The sequence below is a fragment of the Triticum dicoccoides genome, chromosome 4B (assembly GCF_002162155.2).
Source record: "Triticum dicoccoides isolate Atlit2015 ecotype Zavitan chromosome 4B, WEW_v2.0, whole genome shotgun sequence".
Classification (NCBI taxonomy): Eukaryota; Viridiplantae; Streptophyta; class Magnoliopsida; order Poales; family Poaceae; genus Triticum; species Triticum dicoccoides.
The window spans coordinates 512,980,443-513,000,905 of record NC_041387.1 but is presented as its reverse complement, the minus strand read 5'-3'; the positions used below and the strand labels follow the sequence as shown (position 1 = coordinate 513,000,905).

At 43.1% G+C, this 20,463-nt stretch overlaps 2 protein-coding genes across 4 annotated transcripts; one reads left to right on the top strand and one right to left on the bottom strand.

Annotated features, from left to right (window-relative positions):
* The first annotated feature begins 3,000 nt into the window (after window positions 1-3,000).
* On the top strand, window positions 3,001-6,857 carry LOC119291173 (homocysteine S-methyltransferase 1). Its single transcript, XM_037569884.1, has 7 exons — window positions 3,001-3,336; window positions 4,927-4,983; window positions 5,100-5,305; window positions 5,420-5,549; window positions 5,639-5,842; window positions 6,209-6,280; window positions 6,390-6,857. Exons 1-7 carry the CDS (start codon window positions 3,181-3,183, stop codon window positions 6,537-6,539), a joined length of 975 nt encoding a protein of 324 aa, XP_037425781.1. The 5' UTR covers window positions 3,001-3,180; the 3' UTR covers window positions 6,540-6,857.
* Window positions 6,858-10,499: 3,642 nt separating this feature from the next.
* On the bottom strand, window positions 10,500-19,718 carry LOC119291172. Of its 3 annotated transcripts, XM_037569883.1 has the most exons (14): window positions 19,481-19,714; window positions 19,359-19,407; window positions 18,483-18,660; window positions 16,350-16,672; window positions 14,311-14,407; window positions 13,928-14,231; window positions 13,355-13,849; window positions 13,172-13,267; window positions 13,027-13,075; window positions 12,821-12,943; window positions 11,742-11,843; window positions 11,566-11,657; window positions 11,329-11,482; window positions 10,500-11,110 (listed from the first exon to the last, which is right to left on the bottom strand). In XM_037569883.1, exons 1-14 carry the CDS (start codon window positions 19,633-19,635, stop codon window positions 10,865-10,867), a joined length of 2,463 nt encoding a protein of 820 aa, XP_037425780.1. In that variant the 5' UTR covers window positions 19,636-19,714; the 3' UTR covers window positions 10,500-10,864. The 3 variants fall into 3 exon arrangements, with proteins under 3 accessions (XP_037425780.1, XP_037425779.1, XP_037425778.1); XM_037569882.1 differs by having other exon boundaries at window positions 11,566-11,642; window positions 13,355-14,231; window positions 14,326-14,407; window positions 19,481-19,718; XM_037569881.1 differs by having other exon boundaries at window positions 13,355-14,231; window positions 14,326-14,407; window positions 19,481-19,717.
* Window positions 19,719-20,463: the final 745 nt, after the last annotated feature.

Sequence of the window (20,463 nt, the reverse complement as noted above, 5' to 3'; positions counted from 1 at the left end):
CTGGATGATACATGCAGTTATTTTATTAATTATTCGCAAAGACCTTACAAAGTAATACACCAGTAAGTATGAAGCCATCATCTTGGCAACACCTGTGGCTACTCATATCCCCTTGATGAAGGGGTGCCGAATTTCCGAGCCGAATATCAAACAGACATCGTACCAAAGCCTAACATCTAAAGTCGGATGCCAGCCAAGCCACAATGTCGGGATTGAGTCACACACCGGTCCGACGCACTCTCAGAGGTCGCCCCACCGTCTTCCACGATCCATCTCCAGAGCAGGTACTGACACACCAACCTTGCCAGGCTTGCAGTCGACGACACCACGACGCTAGACAACGCCACCATCCTGCACGTATCCATCCACATGAGCCTGTTGCCGAAACTCCACAGCGCCATGCCGCCGGGATCCGCCGTCGGCCTTGTGATAGATGTAACACCGCTCCTCCTCTTGTCCCCTTCAACCAACACTTACTCCAAAACGATGCCCCTAAGAGGGAGAACGACACTGAAGGCGCCGTCATCGTCCGATCCAGTAGACCCAGATCTAGGGTTTCCCCTGGAACATCCCGATCGAGTTGGTGTAACCTGCAACAACGATGCCTCAAGAAGAAAACGATGTCACAGATGCCACCATCGCCCGCCAAGACCGCACTCATGCGCGGTTTTCACCAGAAGCCACATCGTGCCGATCTCGCGCCGTCTATGGATACAGGAGGAAGAAGACTTTGACAACCAAGGATGTAAATGTAATTTTCTTATATGTGCATTTGTAAGGACATGTGATTCTTTGAAGAATGTACTCTAAATTTAAGCATTCAACGAGGACCCTATAGCATAGGGACCTACTACTATATGATTCATATTGAAATCTCTACAAAAGTTTATATTTAAAAACGAAGGGAATAGTACTGTATAGCATGCAGCTGGACTAAGCCCTCGACCATGGTGCACGGCTCGAAGCCCTGGTTGCAACCCACGTTGTACCGGCAACGACAGGGTCGGCGAGCCACCATGGATTATTTTTATAAAATGGGCCGACACATACTTCGTTCAAGGCATATTCGTACCACACATATTCCTCGAGGACCAAACGTACCACACATCGCAAAGCCCTACGCCCGGCATGTGCGGTTTGCCGCATCGCTAAAACAAAACAAAGTCTGCTTCTGTTCGTGTGCCCCTGACCAACAGCTCTTGTCCCGGCTGGAAACACTCCGTCCAACGCCGAAGGCGCATGCATTCCTCGGAGCTCTCGTTACAACTTAGAGAATCCACCTAGCCGTTGGCACCACATGTTGGTTGGTAGTACCGGCAACTTCAGGGTGCCATGCTTCGTTAATAAAATCCACTGACAGACTGACTTGTACTCCATTCAACTTGGAGAGTCCACATAGCTGTTCCTCGACGACCAGACGCGCCACAATCGAAATCGCGATGATGGGTTCCCATGGAAACTCTCTACTCCCTCTATCCGATGAAAAGTGTGTTGAATCATAGATAGACTTTAGGTCCATATGAACAATGATTCTTGCTTAATCTTAAGGCTCATGTAGAATATGGCAATTGGTGAAAAGTTTAGTACCGCCTTACTAGTTGAGGAGAGTTGAAACCCTTTATAACGACTGCTCTACCACTTTCATTGGAAGTTTGGGGAGAGGAGTGGTACACGCGCACTCCTCCTCCTCCCCCGTTGTCTGCCTCGTCGCGGGAATGAGTCGTTCGACGATGATGATACCAAGAAGAAGGCCATGAACGATGCCGAGGCTGCTGCTGCCGCCACCCCATTGGCCTGGCCAACCGGATGGAATGATCTATCTCATCACAGATGATTCGCTTCTATGTTCTGTACGTGCTAGTATGCTTAGGTATCGGTATGAGATGCATATTGTATTTGTCATGTTTACTGTTTAGTCGTGGATTAGTCTAATTGAAAAAGTGCTAATATTTCCAACAAAGTGTATATATAATATTTTTAAGACGAATTATGAAGTGAAGTAAAAAAATGCATTGAAAAGGTCCAAGCCATCATATCTCTCCTCTTTAATTACCAAACCCTGATGAGCTAAATGCATGTACAAATTAAAAAGACCATGTGTAAAATGTTATTGCGTCTTAATTATCGTGTGATGAGAGAGAAATATGTTTCCATACTTTCAAGTGCATTAAAAACATAGAAGCGAACAAATTTTGAAGTCAAATGTATATTCTTCACCGGACGGAGAGAGTATGTAGTAACTTGGCACTCTGACTGATTGGTTAATCAGTCCGTGTCAAAAGTGAACCGATTCAAGCTTGGACCGTTGATCGTTGACAAATAAAAGAGATTCTTTCCCATCTTCAGACGGTGTAGGATGTATACGTACTTATTGACAAATAAACAGATTATTGGTGAGTGAGTTGGTGGCACCTCCACCAAAATTAGTCATCCTCGGGCCTGCCCAACATCTCCCCGTGTCGGTGTGGTCGTCCATGAGCAACTGTGGTTCCTGACCAAGTACTGCACCGGAACACCTTTTGCACTATCTAGACTAGACTAGAGGTGTTTTTTTAGTATAATATTTTCTTTTGGAATAGTAGTACAATGAAAGGGAAATTTCATGAACTAATAATAACACCACAGGACTGCTCGCCCAAGGACAAAGTTACTTGGCGCGGTCCATGGCGCCTGCTGCACTGCAAGCGTGCCAGTTTCATGCAGGCTTTAACTCTTGCACCACACCATGCAGCACCATGCATGCACGCCTTAACTCCGCCGCACAGCTGGTTTCATGCTGCGGCCTAGCGTGTGCTGTCTCGTCGGGCGCGGTTCGGTTCAAACACCCAACGCAACGCTTGGGAGTAACCTGGACGTCAACCGACCCGCGACTGCACCTACCCCATGAACCGGTCCGCGTACGTTGGGCCTTTGATGGCGCGATCTGCTCCTTTGCTTCCGCCCAAATTAAGTCGCCCCTCACCTAACCTTCCTTTCAATCCCTCCCTCCCCCCCTCCCCGTCTCCACCCGGCCAGCCAGCCAGCCTACTAGCTACCGCCGTTCACCCGCCGCTATATATACCGCTCCGTCTCCCTGCCCGCTTCTCGTACCCATTTGTCTTCGCCCTCCTCGAGTCCTGGCCTGCGGTTTGTGCTGAGAGCTGTGTTTGTGCGGCCGTGTAATCCATCCTTAGGTTTGCGATGGCCGGGGTGGTGGAGGAGCTGGTGAAGAAGGCCGGCGGGTGCGCGGTGATTGACGGCGGCTTCGCCACGCAGCTGGAGGCGCTCGGCGCTGACATCAACGACCCGCTCTGGAGCGCCGCCTGCCTCATCACCAAGCCGCACCTCATCAAGGAGGTAACGCCCGCAACCCGACCCATTTACTCAACCGGCAGACGTGCCTGCCTGCACAATGCCTTCTCGTGACCGGCAGGCATGTCTATGATCTGTCTCTCGTCGTGCTCGCGGCAACATCACAATATGATGCACCAGCTGATAAATTACTAGTCCTAGTTAATTGGTAGCGTATTTAGTATCGTGTCTGACGCGGTTTGGCATGTGACCAGGGCTTTTGCTTTAAGGTTATATTAGCTACTGGTCAACTCTATCTCTACAGCTAATATGTGCAGATCAAAAGTAGTAGAATAAATCTTGGTGATGACCGGGACAATAACGCTGTTTTCATTTTCTTACTACCTACCTCCCATAGCATTTAAAAAAGAATTGAAGAGGAGATCACCTACCTTTTTTGACGGGCAGAGGGTAAAGGGGAGAAGAGGAGCATAATTGATTTGCTGCCAAAAATTGGCATGCCAATGTTTGGCATTGTGCCAAATATTGGCTACTATTTGGTTGCTTGCGAGTTGTCTTGCCCATCTCACATAAAATTACCAATAGTTGGCAATTCTTGGTACTGCCAATATTTGGCAATGCCAACACTGCCAAATATTGGCAGCAAACCAATTAGCCCGGAGATCACCCACTTTTACCAACGATCGAGAATCCAATATTCTCTCGCTGTTCAGATTTAGGCCCAAGTACCTTCACCAATTTGACTCGACTGCTTCATCGCATGACTTTCATAGTGCGTACACCTGAATTGTGTTGCAAAACGTCAACTTCAGATGAATCTCGAAGCTAACTCAACTTCAGCCATTGCTGTTGAGTACCACTGTCCCGGTAGTTTCGTTTACACATTCGACAACTTGAACTGGTGTCGGCACGTCAATGACCATCCACCGGAAGTAGTAATATTAAAATACCATCATGTGCATTTCGTTTAGAAACGAAAAGTGTATGAAAAATATTGAGAAAAAAGTGACAAAAAAACAAATAAGTATTATAGAAAAAGACTTTCACCCCGCTTTATTTATAAAGCAACAACCACTCGTTACAGCCATCAACACAACAAGAAACAAATAAATATTTGGCCTGTTTGAAATATTAATTATTTTTTGTTTTGTATAACAAGTATATATTACAAATACGTATTTGGGCACCCATTTGCTTGCAATGGGCTTCATATTTTTGCTGTGTGGAAGAAAGAGTGTGCCAATGGTATTTTTGTACTTTTGCATGGCTACATTACCAAAAATAGAGGTTTTAGGAGATAATCAAACAGCTTGACCCGGCTGTAACAGTGACAGATAGCAAATGATGCTTAAAATAAACCTGTAGTTATTCCAAAAAAACTGAATTAGCTTTGAGTCCAATGGCACATATATGTTTTCTTAACGGAATTCCACTAGTGTGTGTGCTGTGTGAAGATGATCCAGATCCACAATAGACAATAGGAGGAAAAAATTTAACGGGAAAAGTTCCTCATGCATATAAATTTACTACATCCGTACCAAAATAGTAGATGTTTTTGTAGTTCAAATTTGAACTGTGAAAACATCAGATAGAAGTTTTGGTGTGAAGAACCTAACATCTTTTTTACAAATGTAGGTCCATATGCAGTATCTTGAAGCTGGTGCCGACGTCATCATCTCATCGTCCTACCAGGTACTCCTATGGCTTCAAAGTTCAAACACACATGAATAGAGGCTCCAATAAAAGTTCTCTGAATCTATCATCTTCCAGCCGAAGAGAAATGTCATCATGCCTTCCATTTTCTGCAGGCAACTATCCCGGGGTTCCTGGCCAGGGGACTGCTCCTCGAGGAGGCAGAAGGATTACTGCGAACCAGTGTCCAGCTGGCGCTGGAAGCCCGGGACGAGTTCTGGAAGTCGACGCTGAGAAAGTCGAAGCCCGTCTACAACCGTGCCCTCGTCGCCGCGTCCATCGGAAGCTATGGAGCCTACCTCGCTGATGGATCAGAGTACAGGTAAATAACACACGATGGAGTGCCGTTGCAGGAACACTGTAAATTAATGAACTCTGAAACATCCTGAGAAGCACACGTCGTTTTACAGTCATCGTGCAATTGGTTGTTTTGCAGTGGGTCATACGGAGACGACGTCACGGCGGAGAAGCTCAAGGACTTCCACCGGCGCCGGCTGCAGGTCCTGGCGACCGCTGGCCCCGACCTGATCGCGTTCGAGGCCATTCCCAACAAGATGGAGGCTCAGGTATGCTTTCTGCTGCTGTGATTCTAAGAATACTGGTTTAAAAAGGCCTGTCAAGTTCGTTTGCTGAAAGGAACGTACACTTTTTGTAGGCTCTGGTTGAGCTTCTGGAGGAGGAGGACATCCAGGTCCCGTCGTGGATCTGCTTCAGCTCGGTGGACGGCAAGCACCTCTGCTCGGGGGAGAGCTTCGGGGACTGCCTCCAGATCCTCAACGCCAGCGAGAAAGTTGCCATCGTGGGGGTGAACTGCACGCCGCCTCAGTTCGTGGAGGGCATCATACGCGAGTTCAAGCAGGTCTGCAGCTTCTTTCTTATTTGTTCAGCAATTATTTATCCTCTCACCTTTTTCTCCACAATGTACACCTGTTCTACGGTAGTCCGAAATCGCAAATCGAAACTGCTTCGCGCACGACGGCTGCGTGGCCGATTCATGCACGATTCAAAATCAGACGGTGTCCAGCAGTTTACTCCCACACACCAACGGCTTGATTAACTACATCGTCCACAAATCGTGCACATGGTGTCGTGTGTATGGCATCGTTGCAGTTCTCAAATACTCCCTCCGTCCCAAAATTCTTGTCTTAGATTTGTCTAACTAAGACAAGAATTTTGGGACGGAGGGAGTATAATGTTATCTTGCTCGTGATTGATTCTCCAACAGCAAACGAAGAAGGCGATCGCGGTGTACCCCAACAGCGGCGAGGTCTGGGACGGGAGAGCCAAGAGGTGGCTGGTGAGTAGACGACTGACGCTACGTCGTACTTCATTCTAGTTATTACTTACTGACACATGATGCTCTTTAACGAGTGGCTTATACATTTTGTGATGCGAAATTGACACAGCCGGTGGAGTGCTTCGGCCGCAAGAGCTTCGACGTGATGGCGAGGAGGTGGCAGGAGGCCGGCGCCAGCCTCGTGGGAGGCTGCTGCCGGACGACGCCGTCGACCATCCGGGCGGTCTCCAAGGCGCTCAAGAGCAGGAACGACCAGTGATATCTTCTTCAGAAGTTCAGAGTCGCGGTCTCGTTTGAGGGTTATATTGTCCCGAGGAGGTGTAGAACTTCTGATGGTGAGTACTGCTGGCGTGCACCAATCGAATTTGGGCACTGGTTATCCAGGATTCGGGTATAGGCTGTGGTAGAGAAATATTTCTATATCGTTTGGATGTCAGGTTCTTTACCAAAATCAGTCCATCAGGGTGTTCGAAGATAGCTGCTCCAGATTTTGCCCATCAGTTTGTTGTCTAAGAAGATTATGATGTAATCATCATTTTCATCTGATTTCCCTCTAGTTAACCTAGCAATTTTTTTATGCTTACTTGACAAACCGTTGCCTCGTTTAAAAAATATCGACTGTGATGCAAATATTAAAAGCACTCGTTACATACTGAAACTAGTTAACTAGTGAAGCGCTTGCCACAAAGAATATTTTCTGAAGAACTTTTGCATCAAGTTACTTTGCACTTAACTTCGATTGTAGAAATTGAACAAAGAGCTTTTACAACCGAAGTTGGTTCAGGATGTAATTTGACATGGTTCAGGAAAGTTTAAAAAAATGCGGGGTGGTTTGAAAGTAATTTGCCATGAAAAATTAAATTAGCCATGATAAATTGCCATGTCTGAAAGAACAAAACTCGTGAAACAAAATTAAAATTTCTATAAGTTGCAAAATTTCCCGTGTGAATTTTCAGGATTTTCTTATATAGTTGCCATGATTTTAGATAATGGCAACTATACAAGTGAACCCATGGCTGTCGGACCTGCCGTCACGTGGTTTCGTTAATAGCGTTCGAAGGTGGTCCTTTCTGGCAATTCATTTGTGCAGGTGTTCTTTTATGCCAAATATTTAAAGTAAACTGTGTGATATGTACAAAACAATTAAAAAAATCATGTTGTACGGAACACACTTTTCTTCTAAAAATTGTCATGTGGTCAGTCCAAACATATTCACAACTTGCCATGTTCTGCACAACACAAGTTCACAAATTTTCCATGCGAATACTACAATTCTTTGTTCGGTTTGTGATCAATCTATCTTTCCATCATTCCTAACTCGAACGCACAATGGATCACGACTTGCAAAAAATAAATGCATACGTTGGGACTCAAACTCCCGACCCAATGAATCAATCTAACCTCGGTAACCAGCTAAGCTACCTAATGTTTCTTGTGAAGTCAGCATTAACCGTTCTCTTCCCGAGCGGTTGTCCTTTCGTTCCCCTTCCAAGGAGAAGAGGGAGGTGATCCCATCGTCCACGGCCAGACAGCCCATGGATTCCTCATCCATTTGTCTGCTGCTCCAGCCACAAACGGATGCGGTGGGGAATCCCGCTGCTCTGTGCCCGAGTGGTAGGCAGATTAGGGTTAGTTTTTCTATACGGTGGTGTCTTGGCAGCTGCATCACCATGGAGAATAATGTTTTAGTCACTCCAGTCCCGTCACAGGGCTTCTTCTTCAGAATGTTCTAAGGAGCTAATGGAAAGCATCTTGTAATAATGTCATCGTCGACTGGTGCTTCGTGTAGTGACGATGGCATTCTCAGAGTGGTTACTATTATGGCATCGGTTTGCGGGTTGCAGGTTGGCGGAACTATGTCGATAGGAGTTGATGGATCTGAGGCCCAAGGAGGATGGGGTTGAACCCCGGCTGACGCGCCACAACGATATGTGCTCTGTCGTCCGCAACGGTCCATTCTTCAGCGCACAATGCATTGATGCGATGGTGCTCTAACGTCTCTTTAGCTTGTGTTGTCTGTCTCCTACTCCTCCGGCAGCTACTTCAGTGACGTTACTGGTGAACGGTGGATAGTGATGGTTTGGTTCGGCAATCGATAAATTTTTTTTTTGTGGTGTGTATTTTGTGGTTCTGTCATTATGGTTGTCCTCTTTGGTGTTGTCGAGTGTGGACCGTGTGTGTTGTAACTTACAACTTTATATGATGAACATGTGGTTTTTGAAAAAAAACTTGTAAAAACCTTCATGCTTCGTTCTGTTTATACGTTACCTTGGGTGAACTATGTATACACACAGTTCGCTTCGTCCTTCACTATAGGGTAGCCATGATCGAGTGGGTCTGATCTTGTTCTTCTTTGGTTATGCACTAGGAACCAAAAAGAGAGAGAGATAAATACATGAGGCATCGGGATTTCCTAAAAAGAGCATCAGAAAGCAGGTCAGTGTAAAATCAGCATGTGGCATATAAGATGGCATTATGCATTTATGTCCGCTAAATTTTCTGAAAAAGTTCCATGATGTATGAAACAAAACAATTCAAAAAATCCCATATTGTACAGAACACATTTTCCCACAAAAATTGCCATGTGATCAGTCTGAACACATTCACAACTTGTCATGTTCTACACAACATGTATTCACAAAAATTGCCATGTGACCATTACAATTTTTCTAATTTGTTGCCATCATGAATGAAACAAACTTTACTAACTTTGCCATGTTCTACACAACAAATTTTCATAAATTTGTCACAACTTTACTAATTTTATGCCATGATGTATGAAACAAGCACTTCTTAGTTTGCCATGTTCTACAGAACACACTATCCCCCTAAATTGCCATGTGATCAGTCTAAGCATTGTTGCAACTTGCCATGTTCTCCCCAACACATTTTCATAAATTTGTTGTGTGATTGTTACAAATTTTCTAAAAAAAAAATCCATGTTGCAACTTTCCATGTTCTACCCAACACAAAATTTTCTACATTTTTCATGTTGTGCAGAACACACTCACCTAAAAATTGCCATGTGATCAGTCCAAAACATTATGCACAACCTTGCCATGTGACTCGTTACAATTTTCCTAAATTTTGCCATGACTTAAGAGAATAACTTTTTTCTAAATTTTCCATGTGTTCACTCCAAAAAAAGAAAAATCAAAATTTGCCATATTTGAGAGAACTGATCTTCATAAATTTTGTCATGTGAATTCTTAAACTTTGCCATGTTGTAGTAAACAAAAAGCGTTCTACATTTTTCATGTGACCAATACAAACATTTGTCTAGTGAAACTTGTCAACCCATACAATAGAGTTTAAAACTAGTCATGATAAAGTGGTAACCCCCTATACAAAAAAGTTGCCACACCAAGTTAAAATGATGCTACAACGGACTATCATGTATGGCAACTATGTTGGTAACTTGGCGAATGCATGCAACATTATTATTGCCACACAAATCTATCAAACACACAATTAGAACTAATCCAAAGTTGCCACCTAAACTTGGCCATCAAAAGGGGGAAAAGCTGAAAACAAGGCTTTGAAAACACAAGCTACCAGCCTAAAAAATGACATGGAAATTTGCCATGGAAGCACCTATATGAAGAAGGATAATTGCCGTCATGAATGCATAATGATGAACATGGAAAATGTTCCTCATCCCCGTTATTGCAATCAGCAGGAGGCAATACCTATATGAACAAGAAAAAATACCGCCATGAATAACAATGACGAACATGGCAAATATTCCTCATCTAATCTGTTACAATCAGTAGGACGGCAATCCTATGGGATTCATCTCTTTTGTTTTTGAAAAGAAAGAAAAAAAATCTCTGCTCTGCCATCCTCGCCTCCCTCATCTGCTCGTTCTATCGATCCAGCGAAGCAACACATGGGCACACCATGCTTTCCCCTTTCCTCAAAATCAAGCGCACACTATCGGTGAGATATACTCCCTCCGTCCCATAATGTAATAAGACGTTTTTTCACACTAGTGTAGTGTCAAAAAATGTCTTACATTATGGGACAGAGGGAGTAGTCCACAACTCATATAAACGCTCCAATCCCACACTATTCAATACCTGCGATGATTATACCCATAACTCCAGCATGAAATGAACTAAAAAAAGAGAGGAGGAACTTCCCCGAGGTCGCTGCCATAGCTCAGCCCCCATGCGGCGGCGGGTCATGGTTAACATTTCCGTTTCAACAAAGATACCAATACACTTGAAAGTTAATGTCATCATGGATAAAACCATCTTCTTACAGCAGATACAGTTCTGTTCACTTATTCCAGGACCCATACGCTACAGTACACAATTTCAGTTCGATGAGACTAGCTAAGTGTACTAGCTAGCAGCCTTCTCCATGTTCCTATGACATAAGGTTATTCACATGGCAACTGCTGGCCTAACCCCATCTTTGCAGCGCCTGTTAAACGAATACTATGTCATACATACAGGTGCACATGAATACCCACAACATGTTCTTGACATATCCATGGTGAACACTACAACTTTACAACACCCACCAAGAGGAAGGTTGTCTATGGACGCCACCAAGCCCATGTATACAGTGGAGACCTCATCAAGGATTCTCCAACTTGATTTCTTCTGAATTCAGCGGAACATGAGTTATGATCAATTCCCCCTCAGAATAACCATTCATTAGAAGCTTTCCAATCTTCATCCTCCAATCTGTGCTGTACTTCTCGTTCCACCTGTCATGAACCACCCGATCGCGGTAGTTCAGCAACGTCCCAAGCCCAGTGTTTGGTATCCAACCATATTCCTGCAAAACCTTCGCCTCACCTTCTGATAGATCTTCACCAATCTGAACAAAAAGATATTTAGATTACACCAATGGAAGCAGAACGAACATCATAAACATAAGATTTGCTGGAACTGAACACACAGTTAACAACTTGGGTGATGGCGACATTAAATTTACTTTGATAGATTGAAGATATACATAAGCATTTGTACACACACTGTCAGCCACCAGTTTTGCTGCACAAGACGGTGAAAGAAACAGGGAGCAAAAAAGCTTACCAATAGTGGCCTGTTTTCAATAAGAGCGGTTCTGCCACAGCTACTAAGCTTCATAGCAGTAACCATCCTTCGGATCTGCCATTCTATTGGCACTGATTGTAGAATTTCAAAGAAATAAGTTGCATAACCATATTCAGGACGCTCAAGAACTAGCCTGTGTAAAAAAATTACAAAGGAGTTGCATAACTATACACATCAATCACCATGTTGACTAGCATACAAGGTAAGAAAACTCACCTATTATGGCTTTTAAATACAAAAATGAAGGATTGCAAATCCCTGCACCATCCCCACTCCACAGGACAATCACGGAACTGAAGATAGCGCGACTATAAGAGATAGCGCTGTATCAAGCTAAAGAAGCTTGTATCAACTGGAAAATGCACAGATTATCCAGGGAGATGGATTCATACCTGCTCAATGAGAGAAATTAAGCAAGCTAAGCAGTAAATAGCCTTTCCCCCCTTCCCATGCTTGGCTACGGACTTCAACAAGGATGTTCTTTGTGGAAACAACTGCACATTGACGAGTAGCATTGTCATAATTACATATAAAAAATACCAATACCAATGCACAGAAATACTTTTCATACATTAGATCACACCAAGATACAACTGCAGCAGCTAAGAAGGCATATACAAGAGCTGTATCCGTTTACTAATTTACTAGTTACATAAATTAACTCGTGGAAGCATCTACCTCAATGAAGAGTACACGATGGTAAATGCAGGACTATTCAAAACAGTATATTCAAGAGATCACTTGTCCATTTGTGGAATTCTACAGTACATTTATGTTATTCAGATCTCCAAAACTTGTTTGCGACTGAAAGGCTTTGTTGTTGTATTTATGTTTTCAGATCTCCAAAACGGGACTGAAAGGCTTTGTTGTTGTATTTATGTTTTCAGATCAATATGTCCGTACAGTGCCAGCGGTATAGACTTCTTTCTTGAACTGCTTTAAGTTTAGGGTTCCACTCCCTATAAGCTGAAAAATTTCAGATGGGCACCTGGCAGCTGCTCAATGTTCTGTACTTCTGTATTTGTGAATGACAGCATTTGCTAACAGGAAGCTCTCAACATCAATGTATGCTGGATATAATTAATATGATTTCCATTTTTCAGAGATTGAGTTTCTAAACTCGAGAACAATTAATTCAAGATAAAAAAAGTAACCTTTTTACAAAAGAGATAGCATGCAACAATTTTTTTCTGGATTTGTTCACAGGACATTTATTAGAAAACCACATGATCTTCTGTAAGGTAAGGTGAGTAGGTATTGCGGCAGTCAATCGTCGAAATATAGCAATTTGACTTTTCCTACCACCCCTCAGCAAAGTGACTTTGCAGTTCAAAATACGCCCTCCTTTTGCTAAATTATGTATCATAAGTAAAAATATTTTATATACTATGTTTTACTTAAGTGCTATTTTCTTTTCAAGAAAAGAAGCATCAGTTCGTGTTATATTAAGTAGCACTCTAGAACAGCTTACTTTTGTAATCACATTTTCAAGGTCTTGAAAGTCACTTTCTGTGCAGTCTGGAAGCATTTCATCATCTTCTACAACGTCATAAAGTTTAATCTCTTTGACCACTATTCCTTTGTCCAGAAGAATCTACAGGCAGGAAAGGGCACAAAGAATCACAAAAGCTGTCATTATTGCTTTTAGATAGAATTATGTATGTAGCGGAAAGGTACCTGTAGAAGTCCTGGAGCATCTTCTTCAAGAGCCGTTTCAATCGAATCCCTGCACACATAGTTTCTGTAAGCATAATTTCAAAGATAGCATTAACGTACAAACAAATAGACCATGCAGTCCAAACAATTAGACCATGCAACATACGTCGCAGTTTTCTTCTTCCTCTTTTGCCTAGAAGGGTAAGGAATACCCTCATCATTTTTGTAACCATCTTCTTCAAGCACCTTTTCACTTGAATCCCTGTGAATGTCATTTTTTATAAGCATAAATATGAAATACTGTGCGAACATTAAAAAAAGTACTCATACTGCACACATTGCAATTTACCTCTTGTTCCTTTGTCGAGAACAAGGTGCAAGGCCCCCATTGCAGTTCAGAGTTCTGGTATGAGGTTTTTTCACAATAGGCTCCATACTACTGATAAAGCTGTTCTCACATAAGCCAGGCAACTCATACCCACTTAGTTCACTTTTTACTCCTAAAGATGGTAGTGAGTCTTCAGCATCTTTTGGCACACATTCCAGAAGAGAACCAGAGACCTTCAGGCCATTGTTGTTTGAGTGGTGAAATTTCACAGAAGGAGATTCAGAAGGATAAATCGCACAACCGTCTAATGCAGGCTCCGTTTTTACATCAACCAAATAGGTCCCAGAATTTCTCGGTGCCAGCTGAACGTTTTCATCTCCACAAGCCGGTGTTTGACTTAATAAGAGCTCAGCACTAGAATTAAAAGCCTTGTCATTCACTGGACCTTCAGTATCCTCAACTGGAATTTCCTTGCCATTCACAGAACACTCCCTGTAGGTTGTTCCTCCATGATTTCTGTAACCAACATTGCAAAACAGAACATTAATCAACGTAACACAGATAAAGTCATAGACAGCTAAAAAAGATCCATACATTTCCTCACTCTCACTTTTGGGAACTGGCCCACTTGTTTCAGCATCCATTTGCATGGATGAATTTCCCATATCATTCAAAGCACACTTTTCAGCAGATACCCTAGCAGAGCAAGAACGCATGTCTGCTAGAAGGATTCGGTAGCGCTCTTGCAGAGACATGTGATCCAGCTCAGTTTCAGCCTGGTCATTAATTTGGTTTTCATGATTAACATCTGCGGTATCCAAAACATGTTTGAGGGAACATGGTTTGTCCTGATCAGGATACATCTCAACCAGCATCTGTTCCCGGTTGTTTCCATTGCCTGGAAAGGAAATCACTGTCACAATCTTTGGAACGGAAAGTACATTTAAAATAAGAAAACTACAAATGAAGATCAAAACCTTCAACAAAATTACTTTCAGTAGCCATATTAACAGAAAGTTTTTCCAATTGTGCGCCCTCTTTTTCTTTGGAATCATCATCAGTCACAGAATTATCCTGCACATATATCCCATAAGAATTAACCATCTATTTACAAATGACAACCTACAAAACCAAACATTGTAAGCTTTAAAAAGTAGGAAGCCTGATGATTTCTAAAAGTTAACAAGAAATGGTAATAAATACATAAGAGTTGCTCTTACCACAGTCAGATAAACTACAACGAATTTTTTTAAGGGTAATAATGAAACTTTAACTACACTGAGAAGTTAAGACACAAGGCATTAAACATGACAAAGGAATGCAGAACAGGAAATAATAACTAGTGCAACGACAATCAAATTGATGCCAGAACAAAATATAGGAGAAAGAGCAGGTATTCATACAAAAAGCTCCAAAGTCCAAATACAATATCATTACTTCTCTAAGTAGTGCTGGAGCAACATTACTTTGAAAAGTTCTTCTTTCAATTTCAAGTAGGATAATAAGGTTCAAATAAAGTAAACATAAAACAACAAGAGAACATTTCAAAAGAACAAGACAACGGCCAAAGGGTCAAAATTATGTCATTCTGCATAAAAAAAAACTAAAAATCCTGCAATATGGCCCAAAAATGAAGCCTAACAGGCAGTTTAGTGAGAACAGGTTATCAGTGAACAAATGTAACATAAAGATCTGTCCCGCCCTAGCTGGCTAAGCCAGGGATAGAATGGGAAGATATACCTTGTGGTCTTTCTTCAAAAAAGAATGATACAAGTTTTTAGCATCTCAGAAAAAGAATGAGGAGATATGTCATGTTTATCTCCTTATAGGCGAAAGTATCTTCGCAACAACGTTTACATGATGATAAAGAAAAAAAAAGCAAGAGAATAATATCAAAAGTAACATCTAAATTGATCGGCATAGCATTACCCTGCATGGAATATTGTCGGGATAATAAATAGCATGTATCATAGTTACCTGATTCACGGTTTGTTCAGTTCACAATTCGAATTCGCTACACCCTATGAGACAGGTTTGATGGGGAGTACATCTTCGATCCGCAAATTAGAGATCCGGTTCGCGAACTTGCTATCTTGGATTTGGAAAAGGCTATTATAAGATTCGCATGCAAATGACCACAGAAGATCCTAGCTCCAGTTAGCATACTTGCTATCTTGGATTCAGAAAAGGCTACTAAGATTCGCATGCAAATGGCCACTGAAGATCCTAGATCGATACTAAATGAAAAATAGAAAAGAATGTAGGTTGGCCCAGCACAAACAGGCCCACGAGGCCATGACCTGCACCAGTAGTTCCCGATAGCCTCCTCTAACTTAAGCCAGCGCCGCCGCCTCCATGCGATTCGGCGTATCCTGCTCGTTCTCCCTGCTAGCTCCCATCTACCGGAAGTCGCCGCTGCTCTCTCCTGTAATCCCCTCCTACTCATAATCCTAAAGATGGAGAGTAGCATGTCCTCCGCCGTGCATCCGCGGAGAGCAGGAGGGGCTGCTGTAGCATGCCAACGACAGACCAGCCGCCGGATCTTGGCCACTGCCAGTCCACCGTCTGCTGTGCCGACCACCGGGTCTAGGCTGCTATCTAGTCCCCGCTGGTGTTCGACAAATCAGGCAGCGATTTCCGATTGAACCGAGCGAATTTGAACTCTGATCTAGATCGGAGTTCAAGGCCTCTCCCGGCGAATCTGGTAACTATGGTATGTATTTCCTGGTAGCTTTGAAAAATAACTATGCATATGATTATGATGTGAACAGTCAAACACTGAAACCCACCAATAATTGCCTGTTGAGCACAATCATAAATAGCAACTCATTTCTTCTTCCCAACTAATGTGTAAAATTCATGGTGCCACTTTCACCAACTTGAAAGGGGAACTTTTCAGTTTCCAGTGCATGATGAGACTGTCTAAACAAGATACTGGATGAAAATGGTATAGATAATAATGGTCACCCCTTCACGAGAAAATCTAACTGTGATGTACCATAAGAACAAATAGTACCTGTGCAGATTGAACAGGAGCTTTTGAAGCACATTCACAATGACATTTCTGCGACTTGTAGAATATCTTTGAAAGAACTAGTTCGCCTTCATTCTCCATCGTGTTTTTGATATGATATTGATGCAACTCCCAGTCAGTTCTCTGAGGGCTGTTCTTGAAGGCGTACAAGGCAAATATTTCCTTGCAACCTTGTAGACCCCCATCTAAAATTATTGATCTGGAGGGGCCACTTTTTTGCCAGCTGATATCTTTGTCATTCTCATTGTTGTGTAGGTTTACTTTTTTGTGGAAGAAGTGCAATGCATGTCCATCTTGCCTCATACCTGTAGAATTGCAGCCAAATGTACAATTGCTAGTTAGTGAACAAACAAGCAAACAAGAGATGTAAATATATCAGTGTGGATTTTCGGGACACGGTGGCAAGCGAGAATGAAATCGAGTCTGTCTCCCAGTGCATGCAGATTCCTAAATATAGCTGCTTAGTGAATACGACGCGGAGCCAATTGTTTCTCAAATAAGTAATACCCGGGCAAACAGTATAATACGTACATTGACGGTCTGCATTAAGTGGAATCCGAATAAAGATCGATGGACAGATGGTAACCTCACTACCAATCCTGTACAATTTTTCTGGATTAACTGGATTGCATCTCCCTACCAATCCAGACCGTCGATACAAATTTTCTGGATTAACTGGTTTGTGTACGCTTACCATTAATGGACACATCGACGGTCTGCATTAACTGGATTGCATCTCTCTCTACCAATCCTGTACAAATTTTCTGGAATTTCTAGCAGCGGAGAAGATGGATAGATGGTAATCCGTCTGGATCGTGGAGTTGCGCCTTGCGCCCAGTTCCCGGATTTAGTTGTTTTCGGTGCTGATGCTACTCGGTTAGACACTGTGGTTGAGGTGACAGAGGAGGACTCGTCGGAGGGTGATCTATACAAAGCATGGCACTGGCGACTGAGCAACAACGTGTACGATTTGTATTGATAGTGCATGCTCTGACAATATTTAGTATGCGCAACGTCGATGGGGTCTTCATTACGTCTGGCTAATGAGAGTAATAAGTGAGAGGGGAAATCATGAGGTACAAAAAGTTCTATGTACTAATTAATAGTTGTCCAGACTGTTGGTACATAAATTCTGTCTCTGGCAGTGTGTGCATAATTAAAACTAATAACTCGCTATGTATAATTAAAACTAAATAGCTAATAACTCGCTATGGATTGATGCTGATTAAGTAGAAATAAACTACATAGAGGAGGGAGATATAATCGATTGTCTTTTACATAGCTATCCTCTTAATCGATCGATGGATTCTTGATTAGGGTAGTGGCCGTCTTCAGTGGAGATGGATGAGGAAAATGCAAATGACGAAGAGGTTGAACCAACTGGGAGAGAAATATAGTGTAGCAGGATTTCAGAGAGATCAGAGCTGGAATTTTGGAATTGGGAGCGTTGTTTAGTCATTGCTTGATCAAAAGATTACATGGCCAGACCTTTGGCCGTCACTGTGCTCTACTGATTCATCAGAGGCACTAATCTGCTGCCATGCTTTTGCTGCGAGGAGAGCAATGAAGGCGGTCCTGTTCAGCATTGTCCCTATTCGATGTTATACATACCATAAACATGAAATGCCCGACAAAATTGACATATCGCCCTAACAACAATCAAATGATCCTACGCCACATTATACACACATTATGATTGGATCTCAGATACCATGGAGGAGCCGATGAACTATTGTGCATATGCATACAGCAGCACATGAGCACGAGGGTGAACAAGAGGAGGAAGAAGGGGAGGGGAGAAGAATGACTGAATGAGAGAGGGGGAGCTGCGAGGTGGAGGTAATAAATCCCTGGTGCATGAATCTGTTGAACAGCTGCTAAGCTTAAATGAGAGTGTGCCGCCAGTGGGTAAATGAGGTGGGTCGGTGTCATTATTGCGCTGTGGAATACAACCTTAATACACCATCGCTCCATTTCTCTCTGTGTTTATACGTGAATAGTTGTATGAATAAAGCACAAATCTTGGAGGATTGAACGGTGAAGATATGGACCTTGCCTGGCACCATGTCTCAAGGTGCATTTTCGGTAAATACATCCCATAAAGAGTAAACATACCTGGCATATCTCGAGGATGGGTACAGCCAAATCTTGCACCTTCATCACCATATTTAATAAATTCACTGATGAATGGATGACGATGAGCCAGGCCATTCCCCATTTCTGCAGCCAGATGCCATAGAAGATCACTGTCGCTAGGATTAAATTGCGCACCCCTTGGTAACCCTGGCCAACTCTGCAATATGACAAGCACGATTCAAAAGTCAATAAGTAATTTAAGATGTCACTAAGCAGCTCCAATACCATTGCTTCGTAGGAAAGATCTTGGCACATTTGAAGGTTACAAGAGCAGATCATTGAATGGCTCAACTTGGTAATGAATAGTATGGTACCAATTTCAGCAAGTGCGCACGTAGAACAAAGTTCTCTTCAGTATCAGGTGATAAAAGAAGGTTCATAGGCATAGTAAAAGCAATTGCATGGAAATGGGTTGCTAGATAAGCAGGGCATGACAATGTGGGTGCAGTATCAGGATACATGACATATTTGCTCCCTGCCTACTTCAAAAAAAAAAAAAATACTCCATCTTAAGAGTTTGTAACCGTGAAGGTGGTGCCCTGACAGGCATGGATTATAAGACGGATGGAGTAATCTTTATGGCTAAAAATGTGGACGGAATTATGTCCACAGATGATGCAGGGTTGCAAAAATTGGGGAAAGCCCGTGCTGACCAAATTATCCACTTGACAAAGTTCAAAACAAAATTTCCTTTCGAGATAAGCGAATTCATGGGCACTTGCACATCCACGAAAGAAAGGGTTAAGAAGAAATGTGGTTCTAAAGCCTAAACCCATCCCCAAGACCCAGGAAGATGGAATCTGCAAAGATTGCAACTTCCAACAACCACGCATATAAATCGTTGAAGAACCGCACCTGCTGGGCCGCTCCACCAATACCCTCCGGGGCGGGGGTAGCCTCGCACCTGCAAACCAGATAGGGATCACGACACGAAAAATCTCGCACAGCAGAAGGGCAAGAACGAGGCGCGCACGTACCTGCCAGGCGCCTGAGGCGAGGGTTCCACCCGCGGCGCCGGTGGAGGCCGAAGAGGGCGGCCACGGCGCGGGGCGGGGGGGAGGTGGTCGGAGTCGGAGTAGGAGTCGGGGTCGGGGCCGAGGAGGGGAGGAAGAGAGTCGATGTCGAAGGCCATTGTCGGATTAGGGTTAGAGCGGGAGAAATGAGGGAGATTTAGGCGAGGAGAACTGTAATACTGCGGGTAGATCGAGTTTTTGGCGATAGGAGGGCTCAACTCAACTCAATCCCACCCAACAAGCCCAAAGTTGGGCAGGCAGGCCTTTGGTTAAATTAGGGTTTTGGTTTTGTCCATTTTGGCCCGTGATCAGATTACACGTGAGCTGTTATCGGCTTTCATGTAAATTTGTTGTAAAACGAAGATTTGCCTCAAAAAATAAAAAATAAAACAAATTACTACAGAAGGTTCAGATGAAGAGAGGCCTGAAACAAGGCAAAAATTATTCAATGGTTTTTGCTAGTAATATTTTAGGGTACATTTGGATCTACGAAGAGAGCACGTATCCCATAGATGCGTTCATGCATGTGTGGTACTCACACGTAGCAACTCCCACCGAAAGTTTAAGTGTACGACGTTTGGATGTGTGGCAAAGGTTATCCTAGACTTGCCATGCAAAGTTTGTCGTTTGGTATCGTTGAAAAATATGAAAAACCCTAGCTTTCAATGGTGATTTTGTCTGTCACTACAAGAAAAGGCTTACCAACTCCCCGCAAAAACGAAGGCTTACCGATGGAGGCAAGTTAAAGTGGCTCTCTCAAGCGGGCAAGCATGGAGAAAACATGCGATTTCACCATGCAAACTGCTCGCTAATGAAACTGCTATCCAAGCAAGGTGTATAGTTGTTCACGTGTCCTTCAAGTTTTTTTTATTTTAAAATATCAAAACCAATTGAGTAGAACGTGCTCCCTGTCTTACAACCAAACAATAAATCATGCTCTAGAGGGC